Source organism: Lepidothrix coronata, unplaced genomic scaffold (assembly GCF_001604755.1).
Source record: "Lepidothrix coronata isolate B3197 unplaced genomic scaffold, Lepidothrix_coronata-1.0 Scaffold158, whole genome shotgun sequence".
NCBI classification, from domain to species: Eukaryota; Metazoa; Chordata; class Aves; order Passeriformes; family Pipridae; genus Lepidothrix; species Lepidothrix coronata.
In genome coordinates, this window is record NW_016690338.1 from 1442449 (window position 1) to 1467440 (window position 24992).

The following is a 24992-nucleotide window of genomic DNA, read 5'->3' on the forward strand; positions in this document are numbered from 1 at the left end:
CTGGGCAACCTGTGCCAGGGCCTCCCCACCCTCCCAGGGAAGAATTTCTCCCTAATATCCCATCTAAACCTGCTCTCTGTCAGTTTGAAGCCATTCCCCATGTCCTGTCACTACATGTCCTTGTGAAAAGTCCCTCTTCAGCCCTGTCAGTGATGCTGTGGATGCAGCCACGATACAAACCAATCTGCCCCAAGTGTTTTCCTAATGGCACAGTTGGAGTAAGGATTTTATTTGCCTGCGTGTGTAAACTGAGACGGGGGGGGGTTCCTTCGTGCTCCTGAGCTAAGAAGCCAAGCCACAAGCCGGCGGACCCAAAACCTAACGTGCATTATTAAAACATTGTACAACTATTCCTGAAATCGAAGGGTTCTTTGCCGCACCCCTCACGCAGGTGGCTGAGAGGGCCGAGCGGCCCCGGCGGGGCGGTCCCGCCTACGCACCGCCCTACAGCGCCCGCCCCGCTCCAGCCCCGCTCAGCGCCGCGGCCCTTTCCCAGCTTCATATGCCCTGTTCCCCTTCCCTCCGCAGCGCCATGCGGGTCTGTTCTCGTTCCGCGCTGCTCCTGGTGCTGCTGGGGGTGCTGCGCCATGGCGGTGCCTCAGGTGAGGGCGGCGAGAGGCGCGGAGGGTTGGCTGGGCTGTGGCCGCCATTAAGCGGCCGCAGGAGCCCCGGCTGGTACCGGGAGCAGGGAGGTTGTTCCCGGGTTAATGCCTAGCGGGATGGAGGGGAAAGGGATTGTTGCGAGTGCAGAGCCTTTTGGGGGTGTCCCAGGTCGTGGTGGGGCGACCCGCAGCTGTCCGGGGGGATCAGTGCTGACTGCGGAGCTGGGGAAGCGTAGTGGGTATTCTTGGTTATCTTCATCTTCCGCGGGGAAAGTGAGAACAACCCTCCCCTTTTCTTCCCCCCGCCCCTTTTTTTTTTAGTTTTACAGCTTAATTGCTGAGAACGCCATAATTTTCACTCTTAGTGGATAAAATGGAGTAATTTTAGCGACGCCGTTGCAGGGATGCGGTGCAGGTGATGGGTCTGGTGCAGGGCTGTGTCCCTCCTACAGGAACAAGGTGGCGTTCAGCACCCGTGAATATGAGTGTGTAAGGGAACAAGCTTAAAAAGTGTTCGAGGTGTGTTGGTTGGTTGGTTGGTTTTGACCATGTACAGGTGGTCATGAGTTCCCACCACCCAGTGAATGGTGGGTTGCAAACCACTGTCACTGTGAAACGTAAGGAAATGAGTTAGACCTCCTACAATTTGCAGCTTGTTTCCCTAAATTACTTCTTGTGCTGATATAATCTGATTTTATTTGGCATGGGCTTTTTTTTTTTTGGTAATTTCCCTGCATTTCTGCTTGTGATGAAAATAGGAGTTCGCAATTAAGTGCACTGTAATTATTGTTTGGGAAGACTTAACAGTTGCTTACTTATTTCTGGTTAAACTATTATCTGTTCAAATAAAGGAAAAAATAAACAGTTTCCTCTCAGAGATAATTCAGAGATAAGCAGGCAGTCCCTCACATTAGGGCTGATATAAGCTTCCTCCTCTTAGTTTTGCTATATATTTGAACTTGCTTCTAATCATAGAATGGTGTAGCACCTTAAAGATCATCTCATTCCAACCCCCTCTCATGGGCAGGGACACTTCCCGGTAGGTCAATGCCCCATCCAACCTGGCCTTGAATGAATGAAGCTTTATTGTACCAAAGGAGACTCTTGGGATACTTTGTAAAGCTTCAGGACAGCGTTTGGAACCACTCCCACGTGTGGAGGGCTTCTCTCTGCCCCCCCTCCCTCCCCGAAGTCTCAACCCAAGATCTTAGTCCAGAGCCAAGGATTCCCTGCTTCTCGCAGGCCTTAAAAGCAGGTGTGAGAATGAAGGCTCAGGGTTCTTAGACCTTAATATTTATATTAAAAGATGCTGACAAGCACTCTGTCTCCTGCACTTGATTGAAAATGGGTCATGTGTTGAGTAATTTTTTTACAGTATGTAAAATGCAAAACAACTGTGGAACTAAGTGAACTGCTTTGCCTGTTGCTGTATTTCCTTGCAGGATTGAAGATGGAGAGGGCAAGTATTTCCCTTGTGGAAAGCTAATAAGCTGTGTAATTTGTGTGCCAATGTCTAACTGATCATTAGGCCCTTGAAACAAGGACACTTTGTTTAATGGTTCACTGATTTGAAATGTCTTGTGGTTATTTAGTTGTGGACATCCAGTCTGCAGGGATGGGCTCTCCTAATACTAGAAGATCCTGCTTCATTTGAAAAGTGCTGATAAGTAAAATCTGTGCAGGATGGCCTATGTTACCTGTCTGGGGTTCTGGTGGGCTGCAGCTCTCCAAGTTTATTGTTTGTGCAGAAATGGTTGATATATCCTGTTTGTTACCTTCCAGGGAACTCCACCTCTTTGTTACATCCAAACTGGATTGTTTAGTGTGGGAAAAACTAAAGTGAATTCACAGTGTAACCAGGACTGAGCGATGCCCTTTTTTGTGAAGGGAGCTTATCTGGGTGGAACTTGTTTGTGCTGGCTGTTTAGTCTATGCAGAGACAGTATTTTAAAATAAGAGGTTCACACAAAGCTCTACCCTCACTTTTCAGGCTGTGAAGACCTCCAGCTTGGTGAACAGAATAGTCTTCTGGGATGGGAATCATGACGATGATGACAAGCCACACTCTGTGGCATCATCTGCTTTAAACATCAAACTGCTCTAAGCCTGAGTCTCAGTACACACACAGTTAAAGTTTAGGAGTTTTCATAAGTCTTCTTGCTTCTTTTGGGGGCAGGGTGGGTGCTGTCTTTTTGGGGGGAATTCACTGGTGTGGGAAGACAAGAGACCTTATAGCAGGACTGTCCTGTGCATCCCTGTGTGCATGGCCTTGCAGGCGTGATAGGATGTGGCTCCTGGCTTCGTTCTGTGAAGTAACTGTATGCTGATGTTTTCTTTACTCAAGCTGGTTTCCAGTCTGAGCTTGCATCTCATCTTCATTAAGTATCTCCATGTGACTACTTGCTGATGCACTCTCTACACTGGGAGGTGCTCCCAACTCTCCCAGCTCACTTAAAGAAGGTTATTCTGCATATCCAGTGCAAGGTGGTTGTCAGGGTGTCTTCTCTGACTGCAGAGAACCTCTTTGCCTGAGGGAAGCATAGTGTTTGAGTGTGGCTCAGTAGGTGAAGACTGTCCCTGTGTGGGCAGCAATGGCGTTTCTTCAGCTGTGTTTCTTATCCAGAACCTGTGTGGGTAATAGTGCTGGTGGGGAATGGCACTTGGCTGTTGGAGCTGGGAATGTGGTTTACTCAAAGCATGGAAGGAACTGAGAGCCTGGCGCTGAATCAGCATGATGGAAATGGTTCCAGCTGGGTGTTGCCTGTTGGGGAAAGGGTGTGTCACAGGGATAACAAGAGCTAGTACTCTGGAGTTGATTCCAGTGTTGCTTGGAGTTAGGAATAAGGGCTTTTGATCTCAGAAGAGCCCAAAAGGTTCAATTTCTTTGCTGTCTGTACTGGTTTTGTCCTTCATGTGCCAGAAAAGCTCCAATATGGAGTGACAGTGGCCTGTTTGCCTGTGTCCGCCAGCTCCATATGCAGGACTGTCTGTGCCCCAGATCCATGCTGGCATTGCTATAAGGAGTAGTACTTACTCAGTGCTCCATCTGTGCTCAGTGTCAGTAACTCTGACTTCCTCTGGGTGTGTGTTCACCTGATAAGCTCTGTGACACTGGGGGTTCCTCTCTTGTGTCTCATCCAAAGCTGTTCTGACTGTTACAGTTCTCCCTAAAGGCAAGGAAGGAGAGGCAGCCTGGCATCTTGGAGTGCTTCCAGACCTTTGCTGTTGGAAGCAATAAAAAATGTTGGGATGCCTGGATTTTGCTTCTGGTTTTGTTGCTGACTTGATGGGCCAAGTGCATCTGTGTGGGATGGTGTTATTGGTGCTGCTGGTCCTGTTTGGTGGGCTACCTCCAGGAGGGTCCAGCTTGCCCAGAGGAGAATGTTGGATGCAAAATACTTGTCTGATGGGTGGAGCTGTTCCTGCTCTTCTGCCCAGACATAGGGATGAAATGTGTATCACATGCACTGCTCCAGGAGCAGTTATGCAAACAGTAAAGCAATGTAGAGCACCATACCTTAATTAACACGCTAATTAAACTTGAGAGAGTGTGCTGACACTCAGAGTCTCATGATCACATTGAAGCGGTGGCTGTGTGTGTTGCTGACGAATCTGCCCTTATTTATGTAGGGGCCTCTGAGTATGAGCACGGAGTGGAGGTGAGGAACAAGGCAGAGCAATGCAGCTCTCTGCCCTTGATGTAGATCACAGAGAGGATATGTATGGTTTCAGCTTTGTTTTCTTTGAAAGACATCTAAGCATGAACATCTTGTGGTTCAGGAAACTGCTGAAGTTCTGAGAGATCAAAGAAAGATGTTTTCCCTGCGTTCTGAGCTTTCACTTCAAATTTCTGAGCGTGTAGATGCATATTCGGTGCCTTGTGAGTGCTTTTCTTTAGCAGTCATGCTGCTGGTTGCCTTTCTGGTAGGACTTGAGCTGATGGGGAAAGAGATCTGGTGAAGGGGAAGGTATCTGAATGCTGAGAATCAGGAAGTGAAGAATACACAAAGCTCTATTTGTAGCTTTAATTTTACATTAATTACTGTTTGAAAACCTGACGTAAAAATGTTTTCTACCTTAACACAACTGCAGGTGACGGAACAGAAGAACAGAGATTTTTTTTGCCTCACAGATGGTTTATGATCCCCATATTTCAGATGAGGTTTTATTGATGATGCAGCACTGGTATTAACTGAATTTTGGGAGTGAGCATGTAAGGGCTGAAATTTCTTCCTTCACTGTGAGATGAGGGTTGGAGCTCCCCTCTGACATATCATCAAGAGGCCAAGAAGCTGACCAAGGATGCCAATGAGCAGCCAAAGAGAACCTTGTGGATTCTGTGTGGCTGCATCTTTTTCCTCCCTTGGCATCCCCTGTCCCTCCAGAGCCCAGCACGGGGAGAAGCCAGGCTTGCTTGCAGGACTTGAAGGACAAGCCAAAACTGATTCTCAGAGGTCTTCTATCCTGGGTCATGTGGTTCTTTTCAAGTTAAAATGGCAGTGGATCATGAGGTTGTGCTCATCATAGGGAGAAATGGTCTGGGGTGTGTGTAGGAAAAATTAGCCAGATTTTTAGATGCAGAAGTCGGGATCCAACAATCCTAATGATGACAAATAACTGGGATCAAAAAACTTGTGAAATAGCTGAAGGTGGGTAAGGGTACATCTTTAAGCTACAGCTTTGACTCTGTGTTCTGGAAGTGGACTCCAATTCCCATGGGCTGTGGGAATTCACCAGGAGGTCTAATGGATATTGTGCAAGTTTGCTGGCTAATATGGACACACTTGCATTTCCCAAAGATCAGTCCTCAGTATCCTTCCTTGTTGTCTCTTTGGAGTGTTACTGGCTAGTTGGCTGCAGCTGGTGAGCTCAGTATCAAATCCTGAGCTCCTGGCAGGAATGCCCATGTGTTTAGGTGAGGCCCTTAGGGCAGGTTCCCTGGCTGTGCCTGTTCCTGTAGGTGCATCCCAGAAACCTTGGGACAGCTTACAGGGCAAGAGGAGCACAAAGCAACATCCTGCCCTGCTCCCAGGCTTTGCTCTGGACAAAAAAACCCCATCCAAGTGTTTTCCTTTTTTTTGTAAAGCAGGTCTTCTTGAGCTCTCCTTGGGAAAATTCAGGAATGTGCTCCTTAACCAGACCAGCCCAGTGGAAGCTGTGATCAGGAACATCGGCAGCAATGTGACTGTTGTTGTTTTTCAAGTGCATGCCCAGCAGAGTGATGTGGTGATATCCTTTGATAAGGTAAGAGTGGCTCTTCTGCTCCTAAGTGCTGCTTTTCCTTCCACAAAGGAATTGGCTCTGATACCTGTAGGACTGTTGAGCTGAAGCTGTGTAAATAATGTATCTTACCTGGGCTGTGTTGTTGTAGCTTCAGAAATCTTTCGTTGTACTCACATGTCATAGCTGCTGTTTTGAAGGACTGACTGATAAAGGAATTTCAGAGCTGGCTTAAAAATGTTTCAAAGCTCTTTATTTGGTGGAAGTGGTGCTTTTTACATGTGCCTTCTGACTACTCTTGTCAGATTAAAACCAGATCCATTCAAGTGTTTGCCAGATGCCTTGGACATGATCACTTGGGGATGTTTAGTCATCTGCTGTTTGTGTGGCTTGGATCTGGCCACTACAGATGTGATGTCTTCCTACCTCGGCTCCTTGTCCTGGATCTAATTCTCCTTTGACACATGGAGAAGTTCCTTCGCAGTGCTCCAGTGAAGGCTGCTACTTCTAGACAACAATATAAGTATTCCTGCTGCTGTGCACTGCATCCCAGCAATGATGGGACAGACTGAGGCTGATGTAAAATATGATTTTGTTGTTGTTATGGTGTTGTGAGGGTCTGGCCGGTGTTTGAACAGAGCATTCACTGAGCTGAGGGTGGTAGATGGAGATCTGACAGCTGCCATCCAGTTTTCCTCTCTCCATCAGTATCTTCCACTTGAGAAGGTACTGAGTGCCAAGAAGAATCCTGGGAAGCTTAAAAGATGAATGACCTGTAGCACAAGTCCCCCAGCTCAGCCATCTTTGTACTGGTGGAAGGGCCAGGATCACGGGGCTGAGGCATTACTGGGACCCCTGATCAGTCTTTGCTTGCCTCTAGTAGAACCTTCTGCTGCCAGTTCAGATCCACAGGCCAAGGGCAGTGATACATAAATACATCTGTACTGCTTTTAGGGCTGGTCTGCCTCTAGAAACATGAAGTTGAGCCAGACCTTGAAGTCTGCCAGGTCCAAAGCGCTTCCTTACAGTGTTGCCTCAGGTAGCTGTGGCTGCCTTGGACAAAAGCAAACTTTGCATTCTGAAGAACAGATTTCCCTGTAGGTCAGTTGGTTCCAGCCATGTGAGTGTGACTTTGCCATTGTTGCCTGATCTCTCCTGCAGAGTCCTGGTTCTGGAAGGGATGGGTGATTGGGGCAGTAGCTGACCTGGCCCCAAACACACCTGGCATGGCTGGTGTTAAGCCAGTCATCTCCGTTCTGGGGGAGATAGTGAGGTGCTGCTGTACATTGGTTCCCAGAATGCTTCCTTGGTGCCATCTCACATTTTGTGAGGGATATTCCAGTCCTGTTACACTTCTACTCAATCCATAGCCAGACTTTAACCAGGTGGAGCCTCATCTGTGGCAGCTGGCACTGACATGTGCCTGGCAGGTCTGTGGCAAGAATGGCCTCCTGTCATACATCAAACTGTGGCAGAAATCCTCTCCAGGAGAACTGCTTGTTTATGTAATTTCTTTCTGCCCAGACTCCATCTGTGAACAGCTCAGGAGTTGGAGTGGACAGAGGGTTGGTGTCCATCCTCCGGCCTCAGCAGACCGTGTGCACATGGTACCTGCGGGCACTGGATGCTGGGCAGGTGCTCAGCACAGCCATCTCCATTCCCTACATGGAGAAAGGTATGTTCTCATTCCCTGGGAAGGGATGCTGACCTTTCAGAGGTGATAGTCTTCCGTGGTGGAAATTTGATGGAGATGCCAGAAGTTCTTTTGAAATGGGCTGAAAAGGTTTATTGTCACTGCTGAGCTGTGAGTTGTGGGTAGAACGGTCTGTGGTTTTGCCATGACTGCAGCCTTAAAGTAAAAAACTGTTGTGCATGTCCTGGAATCACAGGTTTGTTTGGGTGGGAAGGGACCCTAAAGATCATCTCATTCCAACACCCTTGCCATGGGCAGGGACACCTTCCACTAACCCAGGTTGCTCAGAGCCCCATCCAGCCTGGCCTGGAACACTTCCAGGGATGGGGCAGCCACAGCTTCTCTGGGCAACCTGTGCCAGGGCCTCCCCACCCTCACAGAGAAGAATTTCTTCAAAATATCCAATCTAAACCTGCTCTCTGTCATTGTGAAGCCATTCCCTCTTGTCCTGTCACTCCAGGGCCTTGTAAACAGTCCCTCTCCAGCTTTATTTTAGGCCCCCCTTTCCTTCTCCTGGCTGAACAACTCTGACTCTCTCAGCCTGTCTTCACAGGAGAGGTGCTGCAGGGCCAGAACCTGACAATTTTCTGTGCCCGCAAGTGCTTAACTACAGTTACCTTTTCTGTGTTCTAGATCCCATTCCTGGGGGCTGCAATCTAGAGTTTGACTTGGAAGTGGATCCAAATCTTTACCTGGACTATACATTGGTTGATATACACATCAAGTTTGCCCCTGCAAACTTGGGATATACCAGGTGTGTGGAAGAACTTGAGAGTGCTCAGCAACACCTTTTGTGCTGTATTTGGCCACAGTGCTGAAACAGGGTTCTGCCCAGATGGCTGAACCATCCAGGAATCTTGTTTGCTGCAACAAATGTACATGGCGAAAGGGGGGAGGGGGAGAGGTTAGACGTGAGGGAGATAAAAGTTGAGAGTTGCATCTTGCAGGAGAGGAGGTGCAACTTCAGAAGTGTAAGCAGCCAGCAAATACTGGACTTCCCCATTCCTCATAATGACTGAGGAGCAATTCTGGGTTACAGGCAGTTTTATTTCTTTACTGGGACTGAAGCACGATAAGGACCCAGAGGTTTGTTTAACTTGAGACTTCCAAGTTCAAAGCCATTATTTCCTGAATGCTGCCTGGGATCATGGCTGGGCCCGTGACTGATGTGCTTGTGGTTGCAGGGGAGCAAACCCCCCGTCCTGTGACTCGGGGACGGGGCAGAGCTCGCGGTGGCGGCTGCGCTATGATGTCTACCAGTACTTCCTGCCTGAGAACGACCTGTCTGAGATGGTGCTCGTGAGCCACATCAGGAAGATGTCTGAGGTGCAGAGTATCAAAGCCAATGGCATTAAGGTCAGTCTGAGGCCCTGCTGTACCAGGCACGTGGCAGTGGTGCTGTCTTAAATGCCATACAAATATTCCTTACTTCCCCAGATGCTCACTCTGACAACTGATGACAAGACCAACGTCTACTTTTCCTCGCTTCCCGGGCAAGGTGTGATCTACAATGTCATAGTTTGGGATCCCCTCTGGAACACTTCTGCTGCCTACATCCCTGTGCACACATATGCCTGCAGCTTTGCTGACCTGGTGGATAACTGCTCTTCCCTCAGTAAGTTGGGATTTGTATGTCCGTGCCAGCTCCCCTGGAGCTCGTTGTGCTCCAACATGTAGATATGAACTTACATATTTATGTCATGGTGCTATGAGATTACACTGCATGTGTTTTGTTACTTTATGATCAATTTGCTCCTTGATGGAGGAGAAAGTCTGGAATGATAAAGTAAGACTGAGAACAATTAGCAGTTGAAGGTTTAACTTAATGGAGGTTTAATATGTGGATTGCAAATGTTAACTTGCTACTCTGTAGTGCTGCTCCAGCTTTTCCCATTTGAACTGGATACATAATCTTAAATCCCCTGTAGGATGGTAGATGCTGGATGTGAAGGTGAAGTAATAAAACACAAGCCGGATTAGGGTCCAGCCTGATTTTTCTAACTGGTGCTGACAGGAATCAGTAACCTGCAAGTGTTTTGAAAGGAGGGAGTCACAGAATAAGCATAAAGGTAACGTCAGCAATAGTGAAATGACTACAAAGTTATAAAATGATGGAATTTGAGCAGAAACAGAGCAAAGCTGCCACTCCCATTATGATTTGCAGAAGGGACACGAAAATTGTGAGAATTTGGTTCAGAAAGTAAGATTTGTTCTAATAATTTTTTTTCTTATACTCTAACACCAATAATTGTTGTCAAACTCCATGAGACAAATTACTAAGGCTAAACCTCTCTTCCTCAACCCAGACCACATGGAAAATGTGGTTTCCTTCTTTAAATAGCTTAAATATCAGTAGGGTTTTTGCCTGGAAGACAGAGGTCAGCCCTGCTGGTATGCTGATGATCCTTTTTGTGGCATGGGAAATCTCTCCAGGGGAGATGATGGGGAGGCTGCAGTGCAGAAGGCAGTGGCTGCTGCCTGGACACTAATCCCATGGCACGGATTTTTATAGACGATTGAATGTTAGTTGTTTTTTTTTTTTCTAAAGCTGAGCAGAGAATTTTCAGCCAAAGCTGTATCTGTGTTATAAACAAATTACAGACACTTAACTGATTGTTACAGAAACTTCAGTCCTTGAATAAGGATTTCTTAATCAATCTGGAACTACTCCAGTTGTTGGCACTACTGGGTGCAATGCTGTAGTAACCCTTTCTCTCTCCTTGCAGGTAAACTCTCTACCAAAGTGTTCTTCACTGCTTTTGCTGTTCTTGGTCTTTTCACCTGCTTTTTTGGGCACAGATTCTGGAAAACAGGTCCTGAATGTTTGCTTTTTCTTGTCTCCTAAGTTTGATTGGAATTTTGTGAATATAATTTGTAACTTAGAATGGTGATGTTGATGGTGATTCCATGCCAGTTAGGTCCATTGCTTTGATTTTACAGTATCTGAGCAGAGTAAGTTGGTATGGAAAGAACAGAAACATAGAATTAGGGTGCATGCTGGGCAATATAGATATAAATATGTCGCTATTTGAAGTGCTTGAGGACACCCCTTTCCAGAAAAAAAAACTCATTAAATACTTATTCCTTCCTCTCTAGACTTGTTCTTCATGGGCTTCATAGTCTCAGCATTCTTCTTCTTTGTGTTCATCACAAGGGTCACTGGCCTTGGTTATGATGGTGAGTAGATGTGTTAGGACACCCCAGGCTCTTCCCAAAGGATTGTTGTTATGAATCCCTCAGGTAAAAGCTCAGTTTTATCAGGAAGGATGGGAGGGTGATACCTCAGTGCTTGAGCTGAGCTCTAATTACCACAATAGCTGAATATGCAGCAGAGTGTTTTGCTTCCAGTATCAAAGTGATGCAGAGTTAAAAGCTGCAACTCTAAACCACAAATTTTATTTATCCAAGGAAGATACAGGTTTTGGAACAGACTTCCTCCTACTTCTTTAGCAATGGGTAGACCTGTGTTTCAGATCAAACACAGATTTCAGCTGTAAAATGCAAGTAGAAGGTCTGCACTCACTCTAGTAGCAAGAATTAGTTATTTTTTATTTATGTTTATTTTTTGATACATGTTGCAAAAAGCCAAACAAGAGTGTAAGTAAAGCTGCTGAAGGTGTTACTGCAGTAACTGAAGTTCTCAGAGTGTGGGAATTCCCTCTTTTCTCTCCCAGTGCGTCTCATTTTGACGGCAGTGGCTGGAATTGTTGGGGGGCTGCTCTTGGCTGGGAGCTGGTGGAGATTTGGCTCTGTCCTGCTCTGCATGTTTGTTGTTGGACTCGTGCTGGGATTTCTCTTTGTATCCACGCTCTTCTTCACTCCTCTAGGTAAGCACTGAAATACTGATGTCATCAGGGCCTTTAAAAAGACTTTAAAAGACACAAAAGCCAGAAGAATTTGTTGCTTTGTGTTGTTGTGATGGTGGCCCTTGCACCATACTCTGGAGTAAAACCTAAATAGATGCAGGTTTTTAGCTCAGAAACCCATACAGGCTTCTAACCCCTAAACTCAGGGGCAGCAGCTCCCTGGTACTTTTCTTTCTTACCAGATGAGTAACATGGACCTCATCAAAAATCTTTGGTTCAGGACAAGATCTGCTGTCCAAACCAAAGCACAGAGACTGTGCTCAGCTGGGACAGCCTAACTGTTCTTGTTCTTGTCTAACTGTTCCAGTCTATATTAAGCAGTCAGCATTTGAGCTCAAAAGCTGAGCTTTCCAACAATGTATTGTTGAAACTCCAGGTATTTCTTAATGTACAGAATTTTGGGGTAAAAAAGCTCACCCCCAACCACTTGCAATAAAGGAAATGTTTCACTAACTGGTAAATGTGGTGTCTTTGCAGGAGACTACAGGGTGTTCCGTGATGATGTGGTGTTCTGGGTGACCTTCACTTCTGTGGCCTTGATGGTTCCAGTGCTTTTTGTTGGCTGCCCAAGAATTGTGAGTACTCTGTGCCCTCACCTCAGGAGGAGAGAGGGAGGAAGGGGTGTCAGATTGTGTCATCTTGTGGGATATGTGTTGAAAACTTAATAGCTTCAAGGAGCTCAGCACAGGACCAGTTTCAGGCAGTTCCTGTTCAGCCCCACTTGTGCCAAATGGTCCCTAAGCCAAGGAATGTTGTCCACAGCATCCCCCAGCACCTCATTTAGTTGGGTTCTGTCTTAACAGGATGGCTGGAGAGGTGTGAGCAGCCAATTCCTCACAGAAGAACTGATAAAAAATACAAAATAGTTGCCCAGAGAAGCTGTGGCTGCCCCATCCCTGGAAGTGTCCAAGGCCAGTTGGATGGGGCTCTGAGCAACCTGGTCCAGTGGAAGGTGTCCCTGCCCATGGCAGGGGGTTGGAACTGGATGGTCTTTAAAGTCCCTTCCAACACAAACCATCCTGTGATTCCTTGATTCTACTTTCATGGGGAATAAAGAGTGTTTCTCAGTCTCCTAAAGCTGTGGTTTGTCTCCCTTCCAGCTGAACATCCTGGCTTCTGGAATAGTGGGCTCTTACACAGTAGTCCTGGCTATTGCTTGTTATGTCTACACAAGCCTTGCCTACATCACCTTGGACCTGCTCCGAAGGGTCCTCAACGACTACTTCAACAGAGCTTACACCAATGTGCCTTTCCAGAGGAACGGTGAGTCCTCCTGGGACTTCTCTCTCTTTTTAAAGAGGAATCAATGACTCTGCTTCTGTTGTGAACAGGGAGCGAGGGCAGGAAGGGGTGGAAAGAGAACATGTGGGTATGTGGAGGCAAGATGTCATTTCTGTCACTGAACTTGTTCAGTGTTTGTGCGTAGGAAAGGAAGGAATGTTCTGCTGTGGTGCAGGAATCTGTTTTCCTTTTTTCTAGACCTGATTATCCTGTCAGTGTGGGCAATGCTGGCCCTCAGTGGGGTGACTGTGCAGCTGCGTCGGGAGAGGAGTGAGGTGCCCTTCCCACCACACCCCTATCTCACCTGGAAGCGGGAAAGGGAGCGTAGGAGCACCAATGTCCTGGACCCCAGCCATCACATCCCTCCCCTAAAAGAGAGGATCCACAACAAGCTGCTGCACATCAAAGAGTTCTTTCAGAAAGACCAGCCGGCCGGGGAGAGAACTCCACTGCTTCTGTAACGTGCCACGACTGGTGGGAACGGAGAGGAAGGACCTTGGAACGGCAAGATGATTCCCAGCAAACCAGGCAGTGGTGCAGGGTTTACCACTGCTCCTTTGTCCTGCTGATTGAGAGGTTTGCCCAGCAGGAGCAGTTCCTGTCAGTACACACTACATGCCCTCCGTGGCTCCACTGTAACATGCTCGTGTCCAGCTGCAGGGCCTTGTCCTCGGGGTTCATCTCAGGGTGGTCTAGGTTGCTCTTTGGGTGTGGGAAGTGTCAAACAGCCCTTGGAAAGCAACCTGGACCATCCTGGCTGTTCCCTTGTGTGTGGGAATCACTGCTAAGGAAATGCCTGGGTCACTCCTGAGTGTGTCCACCTGCCAGGACAGAGACAAGGACATACCCAGGAGTTCCAGCAGGAGCTGCAGCATCACCTCGTACAGGTACAGAATGTGTGGCTGCAGGCACAGCCATTCCCAGCAGAGTTCCTGAGCCTTGCAGGCTGGACCAAGAGACTTGAGTTTAAACTGCACTGAATGAACTGTTGTCCGTGTGCACTCCAGGGCTCGCGATGTGGACCTGACCTGGGATGAGAAGACTCTCTCTCCTTTGGGTGGTTCTGTAGCAAGCTGGTCATCTGCTCTGTGTGCAGAAGTGATTGCCAAGAGAACACGAGAAGTTTGTCTCCCTGTTTGCTTTCTGAACAGCCTGTCTTGTCTCTGCTCTGGTATGATCTCTTCCTTTGAAGGTGCTGTTATAAAAGAAAAAAACTGAGTAAGCTCTTTGTAGCCAGTGGCAATTTTTTTCCCTGGAGTTGGCTGAAACACTAATGTTTATTTTTAATCATCTTTTAATTTTGCCTGTCGGATGTGAAAACAGCATTCAGCCAGCAAAATACTGACCAGGAATCCCTGCTGACTGAATGTATTCCTTACCTATTGGAATTGCTTCTGCCCAAAGCAGAATGTGGGATAAAAGCAGATGAGGGACCACTCTTGTGTCCAGTGGAGGATTGGGATCTCGTGTGGTGGCTTTATTCCCTTCCTAAAAACCAAAACCAAGGGTGGTTGAAGTGTTGCATCCTGTATCCTGATACAGGTTATAATGACTCTTCCTTCTCCCTGGTTTTGAGCCTTTAGCAAGGGCAGCCAAGTGCACAATCCTTCCTTTATGGAACCTCCGCGAGGACATTCCACAGTGGTGGAAGCTGAAGTTCTCAGCCCCCCCTTTAAATTTTGGTAGTACGTATGTGAGAAACAACTCTTCCTAAGGAAACTGGTTTCTCTGGGAGCTTAGTTGGAAGTTAAAACACCCTGGCAATAAAAGGAATTAATGACTTTAACATGACTTTTCTTCAAGGAGTGAAAGCTCAGTGACACAGTGTCTGAGGTGACTGAACTCTCCTGAAGTTTAGGGAGACAAATCCCATGGTTGCTTGAGCTGGAACAGCAAAGCAAGGCTGAAATCCTGCAGTTTGGGGCTTGTTTCCCTGTGCTGTTGTGTGGGATAAAGGAGGAGATCTTCCCTGGGACTCACTGACTGATCCTGAGCAGTCCCTGCCCTGGATGATGGCAAGGAGCAAACACTTGTGGTCTAGAAATGCTCTTAACCGTGTTTACCGTGGTGGGGTTTTTATAATTGCTGTGATTAACGTCATGCAAGAAACAAGCCTAACTCGAATTTTCTATGTCTTTTATAATAAAGATGTCTTTTGGAAAGAACAGTGGAACTGAAGGGCTCTCTTTGAATCCAGTGATGATTTTACAGCTGAGCCTCTGCCTTGGATCTTGTATGGATAGTTTGCTTGGAAAAATTTAGTCTTCCCAAGGAGTGAGGTGGGGGAGCTGGGCTGACCTGTCCTATAGATCTGTGGCTGCAGTGACACCCAGAGGCTGGAGTGTGGAATGTTCTCTGGGAAGCCACTGAGGGAGTGCATGATCCAAGGAGCCTTTTTTGGGATGGCTTTGCCATCACCAGGTTCTAGAGAACAAAGGAATGATCCTGTTCCTTGGAATGTTGCCAATACATATCTGGTGGTTGTCCCTTCCCACTGCTTGGAGTAGCAGGTTTGGTGTTAGAGTTTCCTCTAGGAACAACAGCTCCAGTAACACTTTTGTTTGTCCAACAGGTGCTCAGTGTTTCTAACACTTGTTTTCCTGCTCTCAGGCCCTGCCTGCTCCAGTCCACAGCTCCAGGCACCCAGCTGGCTCTGGGGGAGGCAGCAAGGCTTTGTCCTTCCATGCTGGGAAGAAGAATTCCAAAGCAGAGCAACAAAGGAGCTCGTTTTGGGGGTGAGAGGGAGTGGTAGGAGCACAAGGTCATGTAAAACTTCCCTGCCTGCTCAGAACTGGCTTTTCACAAAAGCACCTGTAGCAATTTTTCCATGTTATCTGGTGCAACAACATTATCTAATAGGCTTAAAATGAGCTGGATTAATTGGTTTTTTAAATCCTGAATGCTGAGGGGGAACAAAAACCACATGCAGGAAGCAGAAAAGCTCAGGAACACTGAAAAGAATTTTTTAAATGACTCATCATGTGCTACTCAGTGAATTCCTGGCGAGCCAAACAGCAGCTGCCTCCTATGATACTCAAGCTGTGCTTTTTTCCTTCCAAGACTGAAAAGTTGCACTGAGTGTTTCCTTAACAGTTGGTTAATAAAGGCTGAGAGAAGGTGGCCTTTGGACACCTCCAGCTGAATGTTGTTCCTGCTGCATCTCCTTGTTCTTTCACTTTTGGTTTCTGGTGCCACTTTTGGACCTTGATGCTCCTTCCTGACCAACAGTGTGGAAAAGGCTGGTAAACAAGTGTGATGCGGAAACTTCTCCACCACATTCCTTCCCTTCCAGCCTTGCTTTAATCATGGAAACATCTGTGTTTTCAGTCAGCTTTATTGATAAAATAAGTTTCCTGTACAGTACACAATTCTAGCCATAAATCCTTTCCAAGCCATCTGAGTTATAAAAATAACAGGTATGCCATGAAAAATAGTCATTCCACACACTGTGAAGGCTCTTCAGAATCCTGAAGTGATCAGGGCAGGGGGGTGAGAGGGGAGACATATCAAATGCGAGGGCTGGGAGTAGATAAATTAAGTCGCATTTCTCTTCAATTTACAAAAATAAACACTAATCAAGTATTATTTCATAATAGAGCAACCTCCAAGTATTGTCACAGACCAACAACCCTCCTCTGGAGTCAGAAGTCAAGCCAGAATTCAGCCATGGAGCTGCATCAGCATCCAAGGGGTGGAAATGTCTCTGACACCAGTCAGTGGCTGAAAAGATGCTTCCAGAAACAGGAACTTCAGCAACTGAACCCAAAATCTCTCATAAAGTTTGCAACAACAGAACACTCCAGTGAAAAAAAGATGTTGCTTCTGGCAAGCCACGGCAGAAATGCAAAATCTAAATCAGAGCAGCACTGGCAAGGTTTTACAGAAAATAATAGCAGGCAAGAATATTCTGTGCTGGAGCTAAAATGTTCCCCCAAAAATTTCCCTTGGATGTTGAGCAAGTTTGGAAATAGTTCTAACTTTGTTTCCATGCAGGTGGATGTCCTCAGCGTGTTGTTAAGCCTAGAAGGTGCTCTGGGAGGAGAAGCAGCAGTTTCTCCATTTATAAAATGTGCTGTGAAAATGAGCTGATTTATCTGTCCTTTCTGCATATAAATTAATGGAGGCCCAGGAAGCTGGATTTAAACTGGCACCCTTGGAAGTGCTGGATCTGAGTTCCTTCTGTGTTATTGTCACTGAAAATCGAACTTGCCTAAGGGGTGATTTCAGAATAGTTCAGCTCTGCTTAACTCACCTTAAAACCTTTTTGGTGACTGGTTAGTACTGAAGAAAGGGAAAATCAGAGTATTAATTGCAGGCTGCCAACCTTGCCCTGAGCTGCTCCTCCTCCCACCCATCTTTCTGCAGCCACTGCTTGGGTGCTTTCCAGTTGCTATTTCCCAGTTAGGAAGTTTAGTCCCATCTATTCCTTCTCCAGTGTGGCCTTTTCTGCCTCTGTGCCCTTTCAATCAAACAGGTTTGTTGCAAAATGAGGATTTATTAAAAAAGAAACCAAAGGAAAAAATGTGGATCATGCACAAAGCATATTCATAAGTTACTCCTTTTTAGCCAGAGATTGGACTTGAAATCTTACCTTTTCTTATAGAATAGTTGCACTGAAACTTTGCATGAGCAATAACTTATATAAGTTATTTGAAATCTCACCTTTTATCTGCAAAATGATTTCATATAAAAGGAATTCCCATGAATCCATTTCCTGCTGCAGTCAGACCTATGGCAATGAGTCTGTCACACCAATGTAATTTATTTCACACAGTATAAAAGCCACTGAGCTGGAGTTTGACACGTCCTCTTGCTGGTGCCCTATTCAAGAACAAGTGCTTGACCAGTGAGCCCTGATGCTCCGTTGGGAAAGTGAAAGTGTGCAATTGAGGCTTTCTGGTTCCCACAGTCCTTAGCTTTTCCTCAGGCTCAAATCACTGCTTGTCACTAATCCTGACAGGGAGGTGCTCTCTGACGCATCCTCTTTCTTGAGGTTCAGAAACGATTCTCTAGTGATTTGGAGGATTTCTCTCAAGCCTTTGTTTTCTTGCTAAAAACAGAAAGAACAAGACATTTAACAGGACTCCAGGAAGAAATCATGGGAATTACATTAGCAACCTTCCCTCTACTCCACACTAATGCAAAAGGATTAAAATCCTTTATCTTCTGCAACTGAGAACATCAGGTTTCTGACCCTTCTGCTCTGTTACGGCTCCCCTCTGCACCTCACCTTGAGAGAAAGCTGGAGTGGCGAAATGGCACTTGCACCCCTCCAACCAGGGAAGTATAACACAACAGGAACTCCACAGAACTGGCTGTGCTGCCATTCCCTGCCTTGCTCTCTGTTGCAGTGGTGTTCCACCCTCACCTCGAGCTGGGTGATGCGTTCCTGCTCTTTGCAGCCGTGCCTCTCATCGATCTCAATGGCCTTTCTCATCACTGCTGCCATTTCGGTGATCTGGTCCACATGCACCTGCAGCTCCTGACACAGAAAGGGTCAGTAATATATTAATTTAGCAATATATTTAACAAAATGAAGCATTAAATGTGCCTCATTTTAACTGCTGTGACAATTTATTAACACACACCTAAATTTTGGAAAATAAGCTCCCACGGTACGAGGCCACCATGGTCCTGTTTATTCCAATCAATCTGGTTTGTCCCACACTGACCCCTTTTATCAGAAGTTTCTTAACTGTGTCTTCCACGGCCTCCAAATGGAGTCAGCCCTGTGCTTGCCTTGCTAAGGCCTTCCTGTGCAGCAGGAATTGCTGTGTATCATTTGGGATATGCAAAACAACTCAGCTGAGAGCAGCAGGGTCTGCAACATTCTTTCCAGTTGGAAACCTAATCCCCAGGACCAGCCCATGGACATTTATCTCTTCAGGACACCAGAGGCAGTGGTCATCCTTTCGATGGCCTTCCTGTCTTAGGAAACTCACATCTGTCCTTCAGTCTTTTTTTAGATACTTCTGCTTGAATCCACCTCCAGTTCCAGCTTATGTGGGATCTGGGTTTCAGAGGTTCAGGAAACACTGAAGGGTCACTGCTGCCTTTCTCTGCAGAGCCTCTGAATTCTCTCTGGAATTCACTGCTGCCCAGTTAAGCCAGAGAGTGGAATGGTGTTCCCAGAAGCTTTTGTCTTGCATTGTCTTTTTCTCCACTTGTCTTTTATTCCAACTGTACTATGATGCCAAGTCTTTGTCATGCCCAAGCCCTAATTCAGCCACTTCCTCCTCCAATGCCCACTCCCATGGGAGGGGCCAGGGAAAAACTTCCTGTAAATCTTCATTTGCTGCTCAGTTTCCAGTGCAGGTGATGACAGGAAACATTTTCTCAAAGAAAACCCAAATTTAGCTTGGCAGGAAGCTGTGGTCAGGCAGGGATAAGCCTTGAGAAGGGCTGTGGGTTTCAGATATCCTGCTCTCCTCCCTCCTTCCTATTTTCCAGCTTCTGTGCCTCAGGATCATTATGACTTCAGGCCTATTCCAAGGTCATTGATGTCAGATCAGATACTATCAGAAATCAATGATCTCCTGTAAACAGGCACTAAAGGTAAGAGCTGGTACTTGAGGAAACAGCCCTTTCTGGTACAGCTGAATTCCTTAGCTATAATAGATTTTTTACCTAACAAGAGTGTTTAAAAAGTGCTTCAAGACTGTTTAACCTTACTTAATGTGAAGGCTGAGCAGGAGAAAAAGTAATGAAATTCCAGAATCCTAAATGTCAGGTTAAGGGTAATAAATCCCTTTCGTCAGGCATTCTTGTGGGATCAGGTTTAACAAAAATGTAGAAGCCTAAATCTCCAGTCTCTCCATAATATTGTGTGATATTATTTTTTCTTTTTTTTTTTTTCTTTTTCCCCAAGGTTTTAATCCACTGGAGTGCTCCTAAATGAAATTTCCAAGTCCATTTGAGGATGGATATAATTTTACTTTCCTGTGTTGGTGCTCCTGAGTCTGTAAGAGCTGTTATACCATGTGCTGAGGTAATTTCTTCTGTAAAGGATCTATACCTGTCCTTTTGTAGGATTTTATGCTATAGTTTGAATCCAGTAACGTTTTTCAATATTCCAAAGGGCTTTTAAAATATATTTTTTTAAATTTATGATATTTAAGGTAAAAATATTTGAATATTGGATTTAAAAAGCTTGTTCTTCCTAGTAAGCACGGGTTCATTAATTACGTGTTGGAGTCAAGAGCATTAAGCTAAAACCAGTCTAAAAATGTGAACATCACTGAGATCTGGCAGTGCAATAGGACAGTTGCCTTAAAGATCAAAGTAAAACATAAGTAAATTAAGTAGATACAGCAATGAAATGCTACTTGTTTAAAGTTTAAATAAGTGAGAAGCTGGTAAGGTTGAGTTACTCAAATTGCTCAAGTTTCCTGTTTGTGTTGCATGGACTGGATTACAAAAATTAAGACTTGTTGGTAGTACAGTGATATAAAAAGTGAGACAAAGTAAGCTTTGGACTAATCCACTATGAAGTGTTAATTTAAAAAAACAAAGGCAAAAACTTCAATGAAGTTCTTACCTTGGAATGTTGCTCTTTTAACTTTGTTATTATACTTGGGTCATCTTTTTTGCTGGCCATAAGCAGCCTGAACATCTGTTCTCTGTACTTGCTCATGATGAGCTCCAGAGCAGACTGATGCTCCTCCAGAGATGTGCGTAGCTCTGCCAACAGGATTTAAACTTCAGTTAGAACTTAACAAAGAACCAAGACAGGAGGAGAAGTACATTCCTAGTGTACAGAATTCCAGAAGGAATTACACAACTGTGCTTACACCACAGCTTGTTCTGACTGCTCCTAAGTTAGTTGTTTTTAGCAGTGGGAAAACACATCTCCAAACAGATCCCTGTATTGCAGAATTAAGTTCTATTTATCTCCTCGCTATTTCCAGTGGTGCAACTGGAACTTGGAAAGGATAGAATTTTCATGTTTTACCTTTATTTTCCTGCTGCAATTCCCTAATCTGTCTGTTTTCCTGCTGGATCCCCATCACCAGCGTGGACCGAGGGCGATGTCTTGCTACTTCATTGAGCTCTTGGATTTCTTCTTGGTACTGGGTATTGAAAAAACCAACAAGGCACAACATATTGAGTAAACAAAGGCTGACATTACACAGCAGTTAACAAAGCACCACTTCTGTCAGTCAGAGTCTGTAACCAGCAAGACAATGTTTGGTTTTAAATAATAATATCAAATGCACAAAGGTGTTGTTGACATGCTGTCCTCTAGAGACATAAAAGCATCACCTTTGGTTTTAAACAAGTTTCATTCCATAGATGTGTGTAGCGGGTGTTATTTATGCAGGTCAAATTCACCATCAGGTAATTTAGAACTGATAAAGATGTGGTAGAGACAAACCATGAGGTCATTAACCTCTCTATACTCACTGTGGCTTCCCAGTCCCTTAAACCACAAGACTGTGGGTACAAGTCACACAGATCCGAGTGAGTGGATCCTGACTCCCAACAGAAGGGCAAACTCAATACTCTTGATCTGAAACCATGAAGCCTCGGCATGACGAGTTTTACAGGGCTGAATCACATGCAGGGTTTTATTATTTTATAGCCCCGTTAAGATATCCTGTGTTTTATTAATGTGACAGGATGAACTCCCATATGGAAAGTCAGGAGACACCTTTACGTTCTCCAGGAGTTCTCTACTGAAATCTACTCAATCTAACGACATGCCTTGACCATCAGAACAGAAATGATCACAAGTGAGAAAACCTTTTCACAGGATCCAACTATACAAACAACCTATTTTTAGGTGGCAGTCACACCTACAATAAAACACCTCTGGCATTAAAGGATTACCCGACACTGTACTAATTCTACAGCAGCACAGAACTGACGGGAAATTCCATGCTGATGTCCCAGTGGAGTAACTAAGGTTGGGAAGCAAACCTGTTTCATGGCCTCGACCCTCTTGTTGAGCGCCGTGGTCTGTTCGATGAGCGCCTCGGCCGCGCTGTCGTGTTCCCGCAGCCGCTCCACCAGTGCCTTCGCGTCCGCCAGCGCCTTCTCGATCGTGCAGCTCATTTCTGAACATCACAAACCGTCATTTCCACCACACCCCCCAGTCGCTACGCACACAACTATCTGCGGGATAGAGCTTTGTTTTTTAGCCTGAAGCAGCTGGATACAACCTCCTGACAGTAGGATAATTAAGGTGTAAATCCAGGTTTACAGCAGGCTGGAAGATTTTGATGAGTTAAATTGGCAGAGAAGGAACAGCTCAAACTGATGGAGAAAACTGCTCAGGGAAAGCTCAGAGAATTAAATTTCTTCATGTCTATAAATGAACACAAACATCACTGCCTGGAATGGAACTGTGAAATTTTCTGCAGGATGGAGAAAGCGAGGAAAAGGACCAACTGTGTAATTAAAATACCGGCTTCCAATTGCAGTAGTTGTTAAGAGAAATTACTTATGGCCACAATTGCCAAGCTTGCAAAATGCTTGGACATACCAGCATTTCCAAAACACTGGCCTTTACACTGAATTATTTTTGTATTCATGTTTAGTCAATTAAGTTTCAAAACCAAGATTTTCAGCCTTTTTCATTTTCTTTTCAGAAACCTTGCACTTGTTCTACTGAGAAGGAAATCTACTCCAATTCCTTCAGCATCAGACAGCAGGGATAGAGGTTTATGAGAGTTATGAGACTTATTGATATCAGGCTTAATATTTGCTTTAGGAAATGTTCTAAGGTACAGCAGAATCAGCTAAACCCATTTCTTAGCCAGGCTGTTTGGGAAAGTAAAGATTTTTGTAAGGATTAAAGATTATTGAGTCTTTCCTGAGCTACATGGAAAAAAATTGCTTCAAGTTGATTTTTTTTAACTTTTTCAGGCACATTTACAAATCATAGTACAGGATCTTTATACGCCAAGCTTAAAGAAATCCTCAAATTTACCTCAACTGACCTTTTCCCACTGTCCTGGGTAAGTAGTAGAAGGAAGGATATTTCAACCACCAGAAATTAAACCTGCGTTTTCTGGGATTATGTGTGTTATCAAAAACATCCGGATTTTGGCACACAGATTCCTACGAATATTCCTAATGTTGATTCTTTCCTGTTTGTTTATCAAACAGCATTTTCATTTAAATTGCCATCTGATGTATGTGAGGTATCAAGTTCTTCAGCAAAGAACTACCTGAGTTATCACTGGTAGTTCATTTATTCACTCTGATTTAACAGTTTAAGTTCTTTTCAATATTAAATAGAAAGGAATCATTGTGCATTGTTTTTAGGGATCTGCTTTCCCTGCTCCTCCTTCCAGTCTCAGATTCCTACTGGACCACAGAAATATCCCAGACAAGAGATGACTTTCCAACTTGCTGAACTGCTGCAGGAATTGATTTAATGAGATCCATGTTTGAGTGAAAGGCTGGTATTCAGATTTTCCTTAATTCACGGTCCATGTGTAAACAATTCAAAATTCTTTCTGGCTGCCTATGACAAACAAAACCTTTGCCTTATCCTGCAGTTGAGCTAAACCTGAGAGTTAACCTGGACAGTCAGGGGGGAAAAAAACCCAATTAATTAAATATAATTGATTTAAACAAATTCGTATGGTATATTATTTTTATGAGCATGACTACAGAAATTAAATTTAATTATTCTTGAACTCTGCCCTACAAGAGATGCCCAGTTCAGAGCAACCTTGTCAACAGGTAGCAGAGCAACAACTCAGCTCAGCAACACTCCTCCTACACATCCATTCCCTGGCACTTCCTGCTATTTACTAATGGCTTCCATTAGCACATTAAAGAAAAAACAACACTAAATAATAAAGATTTTTGTGCAATTATTTAGTTTTCTGTCTCTTCTTTCCTTCGTATCCTCACTGGAAACCTCATTTTCCCACAGCTCCAGGTTTTACCACAGTGACCAGTTGGGCAGCGCTGAGCCAGGATGCAGGTTCCAAGGAATTCAGGCGGATGCAGAAGTCCACCAGCATTCCCGGTGGGACAGGGGCATCCTTGGAGTGTCATCGCCACACTCCCGCTGTGACAGGACCATCCCGGGGGTGTCACCGCCGGGAGCGTCACCTCCCTCCCCAAAACCCGCCGCCATCGCGACACCACCGCCTGCCAAGACGAGCATCTGAGAGGTCCCTGGCCCGTCCCCGCTCGCGGGTGTGATGGAGGTGGGGGGGCTCCTCTTCCCTCACGGCGCCCCAGCCGTGGGGCGGGCCGCCGCGCTCCCGATCGTCCGGCTGCGGCTCCTGCGGCGCCCCTTGTTCCCACGAACCCCTCAGGATACTCACTCATGCCCGGGGCTCCGGCGGCGCCGGGGTGAGCCCGGAGCGGCCCCGGCCGGTGACAAATGGCGGCCTGAGGGGCTGCGTCGTGCACCCGCCAGGGAGCGCTGCAGCACCGGCCGTGCGCGGCTCTCGCGAGAGGACACCCCGCCCCCGCTCCATCACCGCCCCGCCCCAAATCTCGCGAGAGGTCTCAGCGCGCTCCCTGGGCCTCCCGAGGCGGGTTGGAGCCAAACTCGGGAAATTTGTTTTAAAATTGTGGATAAGCAGCTGCGCCGGGACAGGGGTGATTAACGTATTGCGTTGTGAGCTGGGTTAGGCTGGCTGTTGGGGACGCCTTCTTCCCTGTGAGGGTGGTGAGGCCCTGGCACAGGTTGCCCAGAGAAGCTGTGGCTGCCCCATCCCTGGAAGTGTCCAAAGCCAGGTTGGAGCAACCTGGAATAGTGGAAGGTGTCCTTGCCCACGGCAGAGGGTTGGACGTGGGTTATCTTTAAGGTCCCCTCCAACCAGCAAACGGGGTCGAGTACTAATTAACAGACAAGTTATGTAACGTGCAACCAATGAGCGCTGGTGCCCTTCTTTGTTAAAATGTAAAAATAGCGTGACGTTTCAAAGAACAAGGAACTTTCTGTGGGAGCAAACTGGAATAAAGCACAGAAATCCCCCACAAACGGCAATGAAGCACAGAATTCCCTCAAAGACTGGGATAAAGCAGAGGATTCCCAGGCAGCCTGGAATAAAACACAGAATTCCCTCAGAGACCGAAATATAAGCAAAGAATTTCTTCGCAGACTGGATTAAAGGAGGGAATTCCCTCACAAACGAGAATAGAGCAGAGAATTCCTTCATAGACTGCAATAAAACACAGAATTCCCTCACAAACCGGAACAAAACACCTGACTCTCTCTCCGCGGGGCGCGCATCGCGGTCACAGATCTCGCGAGACCTCACCCTCTCCTGCACGGGTCCCGCCCCGAGGGCTGCCCTGAGCTCTCGCGAGATCCTGCGGCGCGCGCTCCGGGCGGGGCGAGGGCCCGGAGGGCACCGG

The 24992-nt window shown here is 46.1% G+C and overlaps 2 protein-coding genes across 6 annotated transcripts; one reads left to right on the plus strand and one right to left on the minus strand.

The window, feature by feature from the left end:
• The first annotated feature begins 424 nt into the window (after window positions 1-424).
• Window positions 425-14824, plus strand: TM7SF3 (transmembrane 7 superfamily member 3). Of its 2 annotated transcripts, none has more exons than XM_017829124.1 (12): window positions 425-602; window positions 5689-5846; window positions 7347-7497; window positions 8149-8269; window positions 8700-8871; window positions 8953-9130; window positions 10242-10328; window positions 10612-10692; window positions 11190-11342; window positions 11859-11956; window positions 12482-12644; window positions 12861-14824. In XM_017829124.1, exons 1-12 carry the CDS (start codon window positions 503-505, stop codon window positions 13121-13123), a joined length of 1725 nt encoding a protein of 574 aa, XP_017684613.1. In that variant the 5' UTR covers window positions 425-502; the 3' UTR covers window positions 13124-14824. The 2 variants fall into 2 exon arrangements, with proteins under 2 accessions (XP_017684613.1, XP_017684614.1); XM_017829125.1 differs by having other exon boundaries at window positions 5692-5846.
• A 1154-nt stretch (window positions 14825-15978) lies between these two features.
• FGFR1OP2 (FGFR1 oncogene partner 2) lies at window positions 15979-24857 on the minus strand. Of its 4 annotated transcripts, none has more exons than XM_017829077.1 (6): window positions 24841-24857; window positions 21582-21718; window positions 20614-20731; window positions 20200-20342; window positions 18031-18144; window positions 15979-17712 (listed from the first exon to the last, which is right to left on the minus strand). In XM_017829077.1, the coding sequence occupies exons 2-6, from the start codon at window positions 21714-21716 to the stop codon at window positions 17575-17577; spliced, it is 648 nt and encodes a 215-aa protein (XP_017684566.1). In that variant the 5' UTR covers window positions 21717-21718; window positions 24841-24857; the 3' UTR covers window positions 15979-17574. The 4 variants fall into 4 exon arrangements, with proteins under 4 accessions (XP_017684566.1, XP_017684563.1, XP_017684564.1 ...); XM_017829074.1 differs by having other exon boundaries at window positions 24828-24844; XM_017829075.1 differs by lacking the exon at window positions 24841-24857 and adding an exon at window positions 23951-24083.
• Window positions 24858-24992: the final 135 nt, after the last annotated feature.